This window comes from Labeo rohita, chromosome 7, assembly GCF_022985175.1.
Source record: "Labeo rohita strain BAU-BD-2019 chromosome 7, IGBB_LRoh.1.0, whole genome shotgun sequence".
In the NCBI taxonomy this organism is placed as follows: domain Eukaryota; kingdom Metazoa; phylum Chordata; class Actinopteri; order Cypriniformes; family Cyprinidae; genus Labeo; species Labeo rohita.
In genome coordinates, this window is record NC_066875.1 from 18,075,109 (window position 1) to 18,092,612 (window position 17,504).

Below are 17,504 nucleotides of genomic sequence, written 5' to 3' on the forward strand. Positions count from 1 at the left end.
GTTCAACCGTAATGTTCTGAAGCTACAAGAATATTTTTTGTGTGTAAAGAAAACAAAAACAATGACTTTATTTAACAACATTTTCTGTTTGCAAGCAGAGGAATGCACACGTGTGCGTTCGTGGTACTCTTGTGAACATGCGTCCAAGACTGACATGGAAGAAATTGTTGAATAAAGTCATTATTTTTGTTTTCTTTGTGCACAAAAAATTTCTCATAGCTTCATAATATTAAGGTTGAACCTCTGATGTCACATGGACTATTTTAATCATGTCCCTACTACCGTCCTAGACCTTGAACATATTAGTTGCATTGGTGTCTATTCAGGGTCAGAAAGCTCTTAGATTTCATGAAAAATACCTTAATTTGTGTTCCGAAGATGAACAAAGGTCTTTGGGTTTGGAATGACGTGAGGGTAAGTAATTATTGACAGAATATTCATTTTTGGGTAACCTATCCCTTTAGGATGCACAACTATCTGGTGACAAAGTGATTAGAAAATTATATGGAATAATTTGTACATTTTTGACAGACATTCCAAATAAGAAGTTTGACCTGGCAGTGACATCATCTGCATGTCCATCTGAGGAGCTGAAACGTGTGGCCCCGGACATGCCCGTTGTGTCTCTGGAGTGGCTGCTTCAGAGCTTGATCTGTGGAAAGTGCCTCAGCTATGACAGCAACTCTGAATTCTGTCACAACCCTTCCACATAAACCATTATTCCTCAAGTCTTCTCACGTGTCTTTAAACGTCCTCTGTGTTTTAGTGCATGCATTTTACTGTACATAGTTTTTATGAAATAAAAAAATGTGATTGTTTCACTTGTCTGTTTTATTTTATAACATTACAAAGCATATGGTATTTACAGGTTTTAAGTGTTCACGTTCAAGGAATAGATTTAAGTCTTTGAAAGACAGATGAGTGCAGAAAAAGCAGGACACAAATTGTAACAATGATCAGAGTCCTATTTTACAATAATTTAAATATACAAATCAACACACATTGTACTAGGCATGCTTTAATAAGCTGAAATGCACCATTGTGTGAATCAATTCTTCAGGTGTCGTTTTATAGCCCAAAACTGTAGGACAAAAAACAACTTGAGTTAGATATTTACATGAATCAGCTCAATGAAGCACTGTTTCAGTCACGCCTACCTTCCCAGGGTGCCTCCTGCTTGTGTGTAGTATTTGTTGTAGTCTAGACGTAACAGCAGTTGTGCCAAATCAGAGTTTATCTGGTGGTTACGAACACTGGAAAGAATCTTGAAGAGCAGGAATGACTGACGACTGAAACCCTGTGAAACAGAAGTACAGATATACAGTACAGATACGGACACAGTGATATCTATCAAAACTTTATTATACTTAGGTGAATCATAAATTGTGAAATAAGTTTCAAAAAAGTTTTCATTTTGACAATTTAGGATTATTATGACAAAAAGTCCTGATTTTAACATTATTCCAAATTCAAGATCATATTTTATGGAAGCCCATTTTCTATCAAAACATTTAGTAAATCAAACTTTTTATGTCATATTTATGACTTTGTCATAATTTTGAATTTTTTCACTTGGTATCTCACTTTTAACTGCCATGACTGACTTTTTTATGGCTGTATGTCATAATTGTGTTTTTTTAATCTAAGTTTTGATTTGTGCGTCATAATGATTGTGAAATAAGTTTCAAAAATTTATTTTGACAATTTATGACATAAACATAATTATGAATTATGACATAAAAAGTCCTGATTTTGAAATTATTCCAAATTCAAGATTGTATTTATGGAAGTGTATTTCCTATCAAAATATTTAGTAAACCGTAATCATACTTTTTGTGTCATAATTATGACTTAGTATGTCATAATTTTGACTTTTTTCCGCTTCACTTTTAACTGCCATGATTGACATCTCAATTTCAACTTTGAATTTTTCAATTTTTACGGCTCTCATCATAATTTTCATTTTTGTCATAATTATTCATTTTTAACTCAATTTCAACTTGTCATAAGTATCTTATATAATTTTCTGAGATGAAATGCTGGATTAAATTGTGAAATAAGTTGTGAAAAAAATTGTTTACCTTTTTATTTTGACAATTAATGATATAATTATGAATTATGACATAAAAAACCCTGATTCTGACATTATTCCAAATTTAAGATTGTATTTATGGAAGCCTATTTACTATCTACATTTAGCAAATTGTAAATCTTGCTTTTTGTCATAATTATGACTTGGTATGTCATAATTAAAAAAAAAATTTTTTGTTTACTTAGTATCTCACTTTTAACTGCCATCTCTTTTTATGTCACTTTCAACATTTCATAATTTGACTTTTTGTCTCTGTCATAATTAAAATTTTTGTCATTTTGTTTTAATTTGTCATAATTATGACTTTTTAACTCTATTCAATTCAAAGTGTCATAAGTATCTTCTATAATTTTAAAAGAGATAAAATGTTGAAATTGTAAAGAAGTTTAAAACAATAGTTTACCTTTTTATTTTGACAATTTCTAATTATAATTATGTTATGTATTATGACATTGAATTTATGGAAGCCACTTTCCTATCAAAATATTTAGTAAATTCTAATCATAATTTTGACTTTTTTCATGACTTTTTGTCTCAACTTCAACTTGTCATATTTATGACTTTTTATGGCTGTCATAATTGTTTTTAAATCGAAGCAACAACTTATGACATTTTACTCAATTTCCACTTAATAAGTATCATCATAAGTATCTTCTATAATTTTAAATGTAATAACTGACTTCTCATAAACTTGACTTTTTGTGACTTTTTGTCATATTGTTTTTTCTTCTCATGAGGCAGAAATGGGCTTCCATAAATATTCCATAAATCTTACATTTGGATTCATTTTAAAATGGATTCACACAAGCAAAACTACCTTCACAAGAATATCCAGCTGAGCTGCACCTCTTTCATCCAGAGGCCCAAGATTCTGACTGACCAGGGAACAAAAGTTGTGACAGAGGTCCAAAATCTCATTCAAACAGTGAAACACCTGGGACAGAGATAAAATTAAGATTAACCAAAATCAAAACAGCCTAGATTACTGACATAAATGCATGTTTGTTACGGTCACTCACAGGCTTGAGCAAAATGAAAGATTGTGCGAGTAGATTGCTGAGGAAATGGTCATGAGCCAATCGAATGCTCTCAAAGTCTCGTGTGGCGTTGATTTGTTGCAAGAGCTGTGAAAACTGGGACTCCAGAACATCCACCTGAAGAACAAGAGGAAACACCAAAATAATCCTATGATGTATTCATATTTACTAAAATATATATTCAGTGTGTGTAGCATGACAGCCAAATAGATGATTGAAGTGGTAACCTGAAGGTAATACTGAAGGTTGTCCACTAGGAAGGCCATGTGGTTGCGCAGTCTCCATTTAACTGCATCCGTCTGGTTTGATTTAAGATGTTTGCGCTGCATCTGCAAGGCCCAGCAGTGCTGCAGCTCAGACTGGACTCGACGCACACTCAACAGGTAACGGAACACCACATTATACCTGGAAGCAACCAAGAGTTAACTTATTATTAGCTTCTGTGGTCTTTGATTAATGATGCAATATAAAATTGCTAATATAAAACAATGACCTACTTCTCCAACACGGCAGGAGTGAAAAGAATATGTAGTGGCCACTGAACCTTGTAAGCCAATCCCAGCGCTGCCCAGCCGGTAGGCGGAGCCTCGCGAGGAGAAGTCTCCTGTGGAGGAGTTGTGCCCTCTCGATTCCCAGAAGCCTCTGCAAGCATAACTAATCAATTTCTGTCAAGTATTTAATATGTGAACAGGGTTGGTGAAAGATAAAAATGCTAGTCAGTAGGCAATACCTTTGCTTTCTTTCCCTTGGTAGTCTATGGTGAGATGCAGGAGGGGCAAAAGATTGTCATCGTCTAGCAGAACTTTATGAGCTGCTTGCTGAAATGCCACATTGACATCTGAAACATATGTAGCAGATTCAGAAAAATTATGAAGGGGAAAAGAGGAATTGGAATAGGGTAATTTCATGGTTTTTAAGAAAAGCGTCTTAATACCATGTTCAGTAACGGCAGATGGTGGGGTTTTCAGCATGTGTTGAGCAAGGTCAATGAAGACCTGGTACAGTTCACCTCGTCCCAACAAGTAGAAGTCCTTTATGATCTAAAACAACAAATCATCATTCATTATAAAACACCAACAAAGCATGTAATCAACAAACTGCTCTTTATGTACCTTCAGCTGTCCTAAAAGATCAGATTCCTCAACCATCAAAGTCCATAGGTGCTGCAGGAAAAAGACAAAAGCACAGTCACATCTAGACACCTGGAAGTGCTTTTAGTGTGGGTGAATTTCATGAAAACATGAAAAGCATACAGTATACTGTTGAGGTCAAAAGATTACATACACCTTGCAGAATCTGCGAAATGTTATTTTACCAAAATAAAAGGGATCATACATGTTATTTTTTATTTAGTACTGACCTGCATAAGATATTTCACATAAAAGATGTTTACATATAGTCCACAAGAGAAAATAATAGTTGAGTTTATAAAAATGACCCCTTTAAAAGTTTACATACACTTGATTCTTAATACTGTGTTGTTACCTGAATGATGCACAGCTGTTTTTTTTTTGCTTAGTGATAGTTGGTCATGAGTCCATTGTTTGTTTTAAGTTAAACCCTTGTTAAAACCTTTCCAACAATGACTGTGTGATTTTGAGATTCATCTTTTCACACTGAGGACAACCGAGGGACTCATATGTACACATTACAGAAGACTCAAACACTCACTGATGCTCCAGAAGGAAACATTAAAATGCGTTAAGAGCTGGGGGGGTGAAAACTTTTTGAATTTGAAGATCAGGGTAAATTTAAATTATTTTGTTTTTTGGGAAACATGTAAGTATGTTAGCTTTTGAAGGACAATACTAAACTGAAAAAATATGATTTTTAGGCAAAATAAGAAAAATGTACACATCTTTATTCTGTTCAAAAGTTTACACCCCCGGCTCTTAATACATCATTTTTCCTTCTGGAGCATCAGTGAGTGTTTGAACCTTCTGTAATAGTTGCATATGAGTCCCTCAGTTGTCCTCATTGTGAAAAGATGGATCTCAAAATCATACAATCATTGCTGGAAAAGGTTCAAATACACAAATATGCTGAAAAACCAAATTTAGAGTTAGAGGGTTTTTTTTTAGAGTTTTTTTTTTTTTAGGTTTTATCTGTTAATATTATTTAATGAATCTGAGCTAACATGAATTCTCGTAGCTTTATAACTTTACGGTTGAACCACTGATGTCACATGGACTATTTTAACAATGTCCTTACTACATTTCTGGGCCTTAAATGTGTTAATTGCATTGCTGTCTATGCAGGGTCAGAAAGCTCTCGGATTTCATCCAAAATATCTTAATTTGTGTTTGAAGATGAACAAAGGTCTTATGGGCTTGCAACAACAAGAAGGTGAGTAATTAATGACAAAATTTTCATTTTTGTGTGAACTATCCCTGTAAAATATTACCCAGAGATGTTTTAGACATGTTTTCACAGGATTCACCTTCATATACCAATCTAATTACATGACAAACCTCAGCAACTGTGCTCCGAATGCCATCCACAAGATTCTCGAAGTCCACCAGACTAAAGAGAGGCTGCTGTTTGAGTCGGTGGAGCTCTGCTGCAAACATGTCCTCCTGGTGCTTCAGTATAGACCCTGAGCAGCCACATGAGGGCAGCGTTACAAAACTAAACCATTACAATGCACTCGAACAACAGCGGCAAAATGTTCTTTCACTCACCAGCTCTGGATGGGCTCTGGTTGTGATTTTCAAACATTTGCACTGACTCCCCAACAAAGAGGATTTTTTCAGCTACTCGAACAGGGATGTATGAGGGAAGCATCTCCGCACGCAAAGAGAACTGCTGCAGGGATGGAGCCAGCATGTTCTCTTCCTCAATCAGTCTCTATAGAGCAACAGCAATGAATAGAAGACAGTTTAATCCTAGAACAAGTATAAATTGTGTTAAGTCACAGCCAGTAACTGCAGTACACTGCCGAATTTCAATTAATGTACAAGCAGACAGAGTTGGGCTGTTTAGTGTAGTCTACTTAGCCCTTGCAGGTGAGTGTTATAGTTACACCATTCTGTTGCCAGATCTCCACTGATGGCCAATATAAAGGCAGCTGTGCATTTAATTTATTTATTTTTAAACAGCAACGTATTACAAATATTACATCACATAGTAGATGTTTTGCCAGGGAGCAATTCATTTTTATAAGTGTTAGGTGGATATGGGCTATTCTTTTGCTTTGCAAATTTTAGTGTTTGTAATGAACCTTCAGTGAGCAAATTAGTAATGCAATAGTTGATGTTTTGGAGACTTCTTAAAAGAGTAAAAAAAAACATACAATTAGACTCGCTCACCAAATCTTGCAGCTCACGGAGCTGTTTTCCACTCAGCCCTCCGATACCCAGGTCCTCCTCCTCTTCCTCCTGTGCAGCTGTAGCTCCGCCCGCACTGGGGCCCTGCTTGACAAAGAACTCCTCGCTCTGATCAAGCAGCAAACCGTGCAGCATCCACGCAGCCAGCTGCTTATACATCACGCCATGGCAGACTGCGAGAATCCTGCGAAACAGACACTACCATTAGAGCAGTAAAAATAGACCTCTGTCTTACGTTCAAGCACCATGTGCATTAAAGGGGGTTTTATTTGGGTTTTTGAGAGCGCACTTCTCTAAGGCCATCCTGACAGGAGGCAGTCCTCCACAGCTGTGCTTGTACACGGTCTCTAGGATCTGGCAGCCATGAATCTGTTAAAACAAGAAAGTTTTAGAAGGTTATTATTTTCAACCATGCACTCTTCTAATCATTTACCACAAACCGGTGGTACCCGTCAAGTTACTGACCTTCTGAGACTTGATAGTCTCCACAACAACCATCACAGAGGGGAAGAGAAGCTGAAACTGAACAAGAGAATAAACTGCAAGTTAGTCATATGAAGTGGGGTTTAAAAATTGGTGTACATATCAAAAATCTGGGACTTACACTACCAGTCAAAAGTTTTTAAACAGTAAGATCTTTAATGTTTTTAAAAGAAGTTTCTTCTGCTCACCAAGCCTGCATTTATTTAATCCAAAGTACGGCAAAAACAATGCAATTCTGAAATACTTTTACTATGTAAAAGAACTGTTTTCTATTTGAATATATTTTAAAATATAATTTATTCCTGTGATCAAAGCTACATTTTCAGCATCATTACTCCAGTCTTCAGTGTCACAGGATCCTTCAGAAATAATTCTACTATGCTGATTTGCTGTTCAAAAAAACATTTATTAATAATAATAATAATAATAATAATAATATTTTATACAGTTGAGTACATTTTTTCAGGATTTTGTGATGAATAGAAAGATTCAAAGATCATCATTTATCTGAAATACAAATCTTTTGTAACATTATACACTATACCATTCAATAGCTTGGAGTCAGTATAATTCTTTTTTCTTTGGGAAAGAAATTAAAGAAATGACTACTTTTATTTAGCAAGGATGCTTTAAATTGATCAAAAGTGATGATAAAGACATTTATAATGTTACAAAAGATTTCTATTTCAGATAAATGCTGTTTTTCTGATCTTTCTATTCATCAAAGAAACTGGAAAAAAAATGTACTCAGCTGTTTTCAACATAATAATAAATGTTTTTGAGCAGCAAAGCAAAATATAATGTTTTCTGAAGGATCATGTGACTGGAGTAATGATGTTAAAAATTCAGCTTTGAAATCACAGGAATAAATCACATTTTAAAATATATTCAAATAGAAAACAGTTTTAAATAGTAAAAATATTTCAAAATGGTGCTGTTTTTGCTGTACTTTGGATCAAATAAATGCAGGCTCAGTGAGCAGAAGAGACTTCTTTCAAAAACATTAAAAATCTTACTGTTCAAAAACTTTTGACTGGTAGTGTAGTTTGATATAATGTAAATCTAATCATTTTTTTTAAATTAGTTATTAATTTAAACTTCCATATACACACCACTGTTCAAAAGGTTTGAGGTCGATAAGATATTTAATGCTTTTGAAAGAAATCTCTTATGCTATAATGGTTGCACCTTTTTAATAAAATATACAGTAAAAATAGCAACACTGTGGAATATTTTTACAATTTAAAATAACTGTTTTCTATTTTAACATTTTTAAACTATATATATATATATATATATATATATATTTCTATTTAATATATATATTTTTCCGTCATGGCAAAGCTGAATTTTCAGCAGTCATTACTCCACTCTCCAATGAAACCATCACAAAATCATTCAAATCAAATCAAAAATAAGAAATCATTCTAATATGCTTATTTGGCACTCATTTTTTTAAAAGAAATCTTAAATCTTGTCTTAAAAAATAAAATTAAAAATGTCTTTACTGTCACTTTTGATAGTATCCATTTCGTAAAAAGAAAAAAACAAAACAAAAAAAACAAAGCAGAATAAATAAATAAATCATACTGATCCCAAACCTTTGGGATTCAGCATATTTCAGTGGAATGGATGTATAGGTGAAACATCTAAAGAGTTAGATTTACCTGTTCCAGCATGTAGTTTACATGAGAAATGGAGAGGTGTGGATCACCAAGAAACTGTAGAAAGAAATTTACTGTATTAATAATTAACATTTTTAATATTAGCTGCCATTATTTGGTCATAAAAGCACCATAAGAACTCCAAATGTAAACTCCAAATGTAAAACCTCTTTTTCAAGGTCCAGTAATGCCTGTCGATAGGGCTGCAGCATGGAGTTGAGCCCAGTGCAGAACGCCCGCAGGTAAATGCCATGAAGCCCAGACTGACTCGGCTGGCTGGAGTAATGCTCCTGTGAGACATATAGACGGAATTACAGTCTTGCTCTGATCATGTCCTTGACACACAATGCATGCAGAATAAACTCAGATTACCTGTTGGTGGACATGACCCGTGTGCTGCTCTATGAATTCGGTGAAGCGCACATAGTCAGTGCCCATTTTACAGAGCCGATTGAGGACACTGGTTTCACTGGGGTGGAGGAACGGAAGATCCTGGGACACCTGTGATCAGCAACACTTGATTCTCATTATACTGGCATATCACTTACACAGTATTTTTTTTTTTTTTTTGAAGTGCTTCAGAATACTATCATGGTATTACCTTTTATGTACTGTAATATGATGATATTCTCTGAAGTACCAAGTAACTATCCTTCTTTTAAAATAAATCTATATGTAAATGTACTAATACAATACAAACACTGCATGTTAGCTAAACATTATAAAGCAATTATAAGTCATAATGCACTGTATCCACTCTATATAATACAGTTAAACACACTAACATTATTAGATGCATCACTGACAAAGTACTCCATAAAATACCTGCAATCCATTGCGTTTATTCCAGGTGAATATTGTCCCAGGATATCCACTCAGAGCCAGCAGCAGCTCATGGATCATTTTATCGGTGTCGTTAGTCAGATAGCGTATTCAGATGAAACACACGATAATAAAAATACAGATAGTAAGCTCTCATCATTAATATTTTCGCACCGCCAAAACCCCGGTCGCATATTGATGACGCAAATCCCGAGCGCGACAGGGGAAGTGCTCAGCCAGCTCCACTACACTCACATTTAACATAATATTTTACCATATACAGCTGATGAGGACTCCTTTGCAGAGAATATATTTAGAGGTAAACAGTGCTTATTTTGTCTTAACGATCTGTAACAGTTTTGTCTGTGGGGGTTGTCTGTCATTTCTATTACAAATGTTCATTGCACATATGACGACTGATTAGACTCACTGGAGTTGAGATTACAGTCATGCAAATCTCTACAAAATTAGCAAAGTAGTAATTATAATGGGTTACTAAAATGCTTTGCTGATTATAACGTGATAACTTATAATAACAATCTGTGCGAACTCGAATGAAAACAAGCCTAAAAGTGCTACAATTAACTCGACACTGATGTAACACTAATGTAAATTGAAAGTACACACTTATGTTTATGTGTAAACTGTCCAGTATCCAGCATTAAATATCTTGCCAACTGCTGTTGAAGTGTTTGTTTGTCTGTCGCTGGGAAACATGCCTAGAATTACAGCCCTCAGGCCCTGAACCTGTTGTGTGGGACACTTTCTTTTAATATAAACTTGTCAAATAGATTTTTGATTGTTTCGTATGTTTGCAGTGATGGCGGCAGGGAGAGGAGAAGATATTGTCTCTGAGTTCCTCAGTCAGAATCCACACCTGGCGAACTGGGTGGAATCTTTAAGAGGAACCTGTGAGACAAATAAACAGTGGCATGCCAGAAGAGAGTTTGTCCTGCGCAACATGGAGGCCTTTCCTACCATCCAACCTGGGATCCCAAGTTCTAGTTTGGACAGACTTCTGTCTCTGTCCATGGTTTGGGCCAATCACGTGTTTTTGGGCTGTCGGTAATTGTCATTTTTGGATTTTTTTCATAAACACAAAATAGCATTTCTTATTGCAGTTGTTAGTGGGTCAATGACGTGTACAGTTGAGGTCAAAAGTTTACATACACCTTGCAGAATGTTAGTTATTTTTCCAAAATAAGAGGGATCAAACCTGAATAAGATATTTCACATAAAAGATGTTTACATATAAACGCAAGAGGACATAATAGTTGAATTTATAAAAATGACCCTGTTCAAAAGTTTACATACACTTGATTCTTAATACTATGTTGTTACCAGGATGATCCACAGCTGTGTTGTGGATTCTGTGGGGTTTTTTGAGTGATATCCTTCAGGTTCAACAAATTCTTTGGTTTTCCAGCATTTTTTTGTGTATTTGAACCCTTTCCAACAGTGACTGTATGATTTTGAGATCCATCTTTACACACTGAGGACAACCGAGGGACTCATATGCAACTATTACAGAAGGTTCAAATTCTCACTGATGCTCCAGAAGGAAAAACCATGCATTAAGAGCCAGGGGTGAAAACTTTTGAACAGAATGAAGATGTGTACATTTTTCTTATTTTGCCTAAATGTCATATTTTTTTTTCATTTAGTACTGCCATTCAGAAGCTACGGAAGATACTTACATGTTTCCCAGAAGACCAAATAAGTTAAATTTACTCTGATCTTTAAATTTAAAAACGTTTTCACGCTTCTAATGCATTGTGTTTCCTCCTGGTGCATCAGTGAGCGTTTGAACCTTCAGTAATAGTTCTGTATGAGTCCCTCAGTTGTCCTCGGTACGAAAAGGACACTGGATCTTAAAATCATCCATTCATTGTTGGAAAGGGACCTGAAGGGTTTTTCTGAAGAACAGCGGGCAGTTTAACTGTTCAGGACAAACAAGTGACTCATGAACATCTATCACTAAAAAACAACAAAAAACACAGCTGTGGATCATTGAGGTAACAGCACAGTATTGAGAATCAATTATATATAAACTTTTAAGCAGGGGTCATTTTTATAAATTCAACTATTACTTTCTTGTGTGGACTATATGTCTTTTGAAATACCTTCTTCAGGTCAGTACTAAATAAAAAATAACATGCATTTAACAATAATTAACATTTTGCAGATTCTGCAAAGCCTCAGCTGTAAATAATTTTTGGTGAATCTATTTATTTTGAAAGTTTGGGGTTGGTAAGTTTTTTTTTTTTTTTTTTTTTCAGTACTGTTATTCAGCAAAAAAATATTAAATTGCTCCAAAGTGACAAAAAAGTCATAATGTTACAAAATATGTCTGTTTCAAATAAAGTCTTTTGTAATGTTATATTCTTTAAAGAATCTTGAAAAAAAAAAATGTTTTTTTTTTTCACAAAATAAAAAAAAAAACACAAACCATTTTCACAAAAATATTAAGCACTTTTTAACACTGATAGTAAAAATAAGACATAATGGCTGCTGAAAAATCTTTTTTGTCATCACAACATTAAATTACATTTGAAAATATAAAGTTTGCAATAATATTTCACAATTTTTCTGTGATCAAATAAATGCAGCCTTGGTGAAAATAAGAGACTTTAGAAATATATATATATTTTGAAAGTATTTTGAAACTTTTAAAAGGTAGTGTTCAATGCATACATAAAATGACTTGAATACACTTACAAAAAATAGTCTACTATTTAAGTTAATATTGTTGTTTTAAAATACATTTGTGTATTCTTTGTCACATAATGTAGAAAATGTAAAGGTCATAGAACTGTCCTGATAACATAATAAAGATTATATAATAAAGAAAACAGTTTGACAGTTTATTAATATGAAAAACAGTAAAGCAGTTAGTTTTATTTATTAGTATATTCATATTTGAAAAAACATCCACCAAATAATAATGACACCACACTTCAAATACATTTTTAATGTTTTAGACTTTTTTTTTGCAAAGAATTTTCTTTTTTTTTAACTAAGAATACTCTTTTTTGTCATTGACCCAAATGCAGATATCCACAGCCTGTAATGGACAAGGTAAATGAGATGGCAGAAGGAATCACTGTGACTGACGCCCCTGAGCGAAAGACTAGAGATGAAATCATGGGAAAAACAAAAAGACCTGCAGTTTCAGGTAAATGGGTTATCTTTAATGTGTGTCATTGAATTAGTGTACACTACCATGCAAATGTTTGGGGTTGGCAAGCTTTTTTAATGCTTTTAAAAGAAGTATTGTAATAAAAAAAAATACAGCAAAAACTTACTACAATTTAAAATAACTTTTCCATTTTAGTATATTTTAAAATGTAATTTGACAAAGTGGAATTTTTAGCATCATTACTCCAGTCTTCAGTGTCACATGATCCTTCAGAAATCATTCTAATATGCTGATTCGTTGCTCAAGAAAACATTCCTTATTATTAATGTTGCTGAAAACATCTGTATTTTGTAGCAGTGGATGCTGATTACCAGAGTAAAAAGGCTAAAGCCAGTGATACAGACGTCAAAGCTCATGCGAAGACTGTTGGACGTCCATCTGCCAGTACCCTGAAATCGGCCCCTCCGCCGGGGGCTCCTGCAGAACACCAGCCCTTTTTTAATCGACTCTATAAGGCAGTTGCTTGGAAGCTTGTGTCTGCTGGTGGCTTTGGCCCCAACCTGGAACACTTTGAAATCTTGCGCAGTTGTGTGGAGTCATGCAAGGCCAGTCTTACCTGTGTGTTCGTTCCACTCAAAGACATTCCTGACCTGCCTATGGGACGTACCCAGAAAGAAGGACAGGTTTGTGAACTGCGCTGCTGCACCGTCTACATGGGTACGGGCTACGGGCGTGATGAGTGCGCTGCCAAGGCAATGGCCTCCAAAGAAGCGCTCAAAGTATTTCAAGGGCAAAAAGTGACAGTGAAAGTTTGCCGTCGCAGGTTCAGAGGACGAGACGTTGACGATTTGGTTCTGCTGGATGAACAGACCAGGAGCCAGGTTTTCCCTCCAGCTCTCAGCTACCCCTTTCAGGAAGACCAGTAGAGCTTCATTCTGCCACAGTGATAGAAAGTTGTAGATTTAGTTATGGAGACATTTTTCACTGCAGTTCCAAAGAGTTTAATTTGTTCAGATTTCAGTTGTTCTCAATCAGAATGGCACTATGGAGAAGGACTGTCAGGTTTATAGTTGTTTGTAAAAGCGATTGTGCCTTGTAAAAAGCTTATGCTGTTGCTTTAGAGTCTTGTTTGTTTTGTGTTTTTAAGTTTAGACGGTTTAGATCTCCATGGTTGTTGAGCATCCATAACTCTGGTTATAGTTCAGTCTGACCTTGATGTTGGTGGTTTAAAAAGCTGCTATTTTAATTGATAAAATGTCAATAACTTTTTATTTATTTCTAAAGCATTACAGTGAGAAACTACAATCTGCAGTTGACAGAGGTTGTCCGATATTCAGAAAAGATAATATTCACAAAAACAAATCTTGGGTTAATACATGAATGAAAACTAAATTGTAATGGTTAGACTCAGTTTTGATTGTTAAAAGAAAATATTACAGTAAATATTAATACAGTAATAATAAGATCTCATTGTTAGTTAGATATTAGAATTTCATGACACACTGTTATTGTTATTTTATAGTTTCTGTTGCTTCACGTATATTGAACAGTTTTTATTTATTAATACATGTCATAACCACTTTCTTGGTCATACACTGTGATGAGGTTTGGTGATGTTGTTGCTGTTGTTGTGGACCTTTGGGCAGATTCTTTGAATGTCAAATAAAAACTGCCGTCTGTTTCAAACCAATGTTAAATGTTCAAGCAGGCATATCAGTGAAGTGTACATGTATGGTTAAATTAACTGCTAGCTTTACTTAGGTTTAACTTGGGTTATATTCTGATTTCATAAGATGTAACATGTTACGTCTGTCCGTTTTTGTTTTGTTTGTTTGGTAGTGACATTTTAAAAATAAAAAAATCTTGAATCTCTAAAAATCTCAAACTCTATGGGATGGTTCCAGATTAGACACCACATGGCAATATAATAAGTACAATTGCTTTTTAGTTCATAACTCTGTAAATATAAGAGCTAGAATCAGAAGATCCCCACATTTGCAGTTTACCGCAGGTGAGTTTTCTGCTATTATGAATTGAAAATCTGGTAACACTTTCTATGTAGCTCTTATGTGACCCTGGACCACAAAACCAGTCGGTATATTTGTAGCAATAGCCAGCAATACATTGCATAGGTCAGAATGAATGACTTTTCTTTTATGCCAAAAATCATTAGGATATTAAGTAAAGATTATGTTCCATGAAGATATTTTGTAAATTTCCTACCATAAGTATATCACTTAATTTTTGATTAGTAATATGCCTTGCTAAGAGCTTCATTTGGACAGCTTTAAAGGTGATTTTCTCTCTTTTTATTTTTTATTTTTTTATTTTTTTGCACCCTCAGATTCCAGAATTTCAAATAGTTGTACTTTGGACAAATTTTGTCCTATCCTAACAAACCAGTTTTAAAAAATTGACCCTTATGACTGTTTTTGTGATCCAGGGTCACATATTTATAATACATTATAAGGGTATTCCTAAGGCTTTATAATGCATTATAAATAACCATATAATATGTTCATATTCATGATATCAACTCATGAATAATCATAACAATTATAATACATTATAATACAAGAGTATGATAATTAATAACACACTGAGCACCATATTAAATCTATTTCATTTACAGTATAATGGTGTTTATCATATCTTGATATTGTTTATGCAACATCCGTACATTATCTTACTACATCTTGTGAGTGGTTAGGTGGTGAGTGTTATTTTCAGTGTTTCCTGTAAGGCTAATATAATTTTAATGTGAGCTAGTTAATACTCTTCAACTGAAAAATAATGCAGTGTTTTATATGGTTACATTTTATTTTGATGGTCCCCTTAGTCTATTGACTATAAGCTACTTTGCAAACTACATGACAAAGTAGCTTATAGTACATAGACTAAGGGGACCATCAAAATAAAATATGACACATTTATCTGATCTGATATATGATATTATGGCTGTTTGAGAAAAAAAAAATATTTTTTTAAGTTTGTCTGCTTTAAGCAAAGTAGCATGAGTAAGATGGCAAGATATGAGACTTATAATACATTATAACTATAAGAAATATAATCCATTGTAACTTAAGTGGATGCAACAAGTTTATTGTGTTATAAATCATCATGTTCTTAAAAGCTATAACCACAAATAAGTAAATATTATAATACATTAAAACTGTTCTTATAAATATTCATTAGATGATACAGTTTAAAGTTTTTTTTTATATATTATAATGCATTATGCATTCATTGTAATGCCTTAAGAATACCTTTATAATGTATTATAAATACAGGCTTCATTGAAAGTGTTACCGAAAATCTCTTCCAAGGCTTTTGGTTTTATTCACATAAAACTTGCCACATATCATGCTGACCCTAATGACAAAAATATTTAAAGAAATTTCATTTATTAAAATGTTACAAAGACATAAGCCATTTTCACGAATAGACCTTAAGAGAAATACTTACGGATTTATGAAATCTTCATATTTATTCAAATTTAGAATTGGGAACACATGTTCACTATTAACTAAGAATTTTCCCTCAATAAACTCCTAATTTGCTTATTAAGGTAGTTGTTAAGTTTAGGTATTGGGTAGAATTAAGGGATCTAGAACATGGTCATACAAAATAAGGCATTAATATGTGCTTATAAGTACTAATAAAAAGCCAATATGCTAGTAATATGCATGCTAATAAGCAACTAGTTATTAGTGAGAATTAGACCTGTAAATAAAGTGTTACCTAAATGTTTAACAAGTGTCCATATGTTTTGCTATTTGTAAAGAATAAAGATGGACGTTGCTGTAAGAATTACATAAAAGCCACACTATATTTGAAAAGATGGTTAGTCCCTAATGATATGCCATTTTCAGCTATGATTGAAAATAATTTTTGTTAAGGGGTACCTATTATGCAAAATCCACTTTTACATGGTATTTGGAGATAAATGTGTGTTGGCAGTGTATGAACACAACCACCCTACAATGATAAAAATCCACCCACTCCTTATTTTGTAATCCCTTTTAAATCAAATCAGTCTCATTAGACATGCTGTTTTCATTCTCTAAGCAATGTGACATCACAGCCGATGACTGACAGTCCTGCATTACTGTAGTTTCTGCCCTCAGCGAGTTGTCTTTACTTGTACGCTGTCTTTTATTATTACTTTTACTTTTATTTTTAAAGGTAATGGAAAGAATACCAATGTGCATTAAATGATAAAACTGTTTGCACTACAAACCAGTGTGTTTATAATTAAGAAAATACATTAAAATAGCATTGTAAGATTTGCAATATCAAACAGCAAAACAAGCTGTTTTGTACAGCTAAAAAAAGCTGGACCTGAATGAGACAGGAAGCCAAACCCATACAATATACAAATGGCTGCGCTCGCTCTTACAAAAAAATAAGGTCTACGCCCTCTTCTGAACACATGCAGCTCGTTTGCATTTAAACTGATACACACCAAAACAGCTCTTTTTTAGACACACCCATAAATTACATTTTCCACAGGTTACAATAAATGATCTGTGGGGTATTTTGAGCTGAAACTTTACAGACACATACTGGGGACACACAAGCCCGATATTACATCTTGTACAAACGGGCATAATAGGTGTTCTTTAAAACACTTCATTTTTTCTGTCTCACTTTAGTTTGTGGACCAATTCTCATTATTAACTAAGCTAACTACATCTTTTGTCTCACTAAACTCCTAATTGCTGCTTATTAATAAAAAGTAAGGTAGTTGTTAAGTTTGGTTATTAGGTAGGATTAAGGGATGTAGAATATGGTCATGCAGAACAAAGCATTAATACAGTTAATTAATACAGTTAACAAGTCAAAAGTTTACACACACCTTGCAGAATCTGCAAAATGTTAATTATTGTACCAAAATAAGAGAGATCAAACAAAATGCATGTTATTTTTTTAGTTAGTACT

General features: G+C 33.9%; 3 protein-coding genes across 6 annotated transcripts in view; 2 read left to right on the top strand and 1 right to left on the bottom strand.

The window, feature by feature from the left end:
• Positions 1-821, top strand: part of tp53bp1 (tumor protein p53 binding protein, 1) — a 27,575-nt gene extending 26,754 nt beyond the window's left edge. For all 3 annotated transcript variants that reach the window (XM_051115173.1, XM_051115172.1, XM_051115174.1), the window contains one exon: positions 532-821. In XM_051115173.1, the coding sequence (XP_050971130.1) occupies positions 532-713 (182 nt within the window). In that variant the 3' untranslated portion in view covers positions 714-821. The remainder of the gene's footprint in view (positions 1-531) is intronic.
• tubgcp4 (tubulin, gamma complex associated protein 4) lies at positions 814-9,616 on the bottom strand. 2 transcript variants are annotated; one of them, XM_051115201.1, is made up of 18 exons: positions 9,428-9,616; positions 8,975-9,103; positions 8,770-8,892; positions 8,606-8,659; positions 6,921-6,977; positions 6,745-6,824; positions 6,438-6,639; positions 5,811-5,976; positions 5,601-5,725; positions 4,242-4,292; positions 4,064-4,169; positions 3,860-3,967; positions 3,627-3,783; positions 3,357-3,534; positions 3,112-3,246; positions 2,910-3,026; positions 1,158-1,297; positions 814-1,081 (listed from the first exon to the last, which is right to left on the bottom strand). In XM_051115201.1, the coding sequence occupies exons 1-18, from the start codon at positions 9,503-9,505 to the stop codon at positions 1,069-1,071; spliced, it is 2,019 nt and encodes a 672-aa protein (XP_050971158.1). In that variant the 5' UTR covers positions 9,506-9,616; the 3' UTR covers positions 814-1,068. The 2 variants fall into 2 exon arrangements, with proteins under 2 accessions (XP_050971158.1, XP_050971159.1); XM_051115202.1 differs by having other exon boundaries at positions 3,627-3,771; positions 9,428-9,614.
• Positions 9,600-13,589, top strand: cdkn2aip (CDKN2A interacting protein). The gene is made up of 4 exons (XM_051115216.1): positions 9,600-9,743; positions 10,243-10,489; positions 12,478-12,599; positions 12,918-13,589. Exons 2-4 carry the CDS (start codon positions 10,245-10,247, stop codon positions 13,487-13,489), a joined length of 939 nt encoding a protein of 312 aa, XP_050971173.1. The 5' UTR covers positions 9,600-9,743; positions 10,243-10,244; the 3' UTR covers positions 13,490-13,589.
• Positions 13,590-17,504: the final 3,915 nt, after the last annotated feature.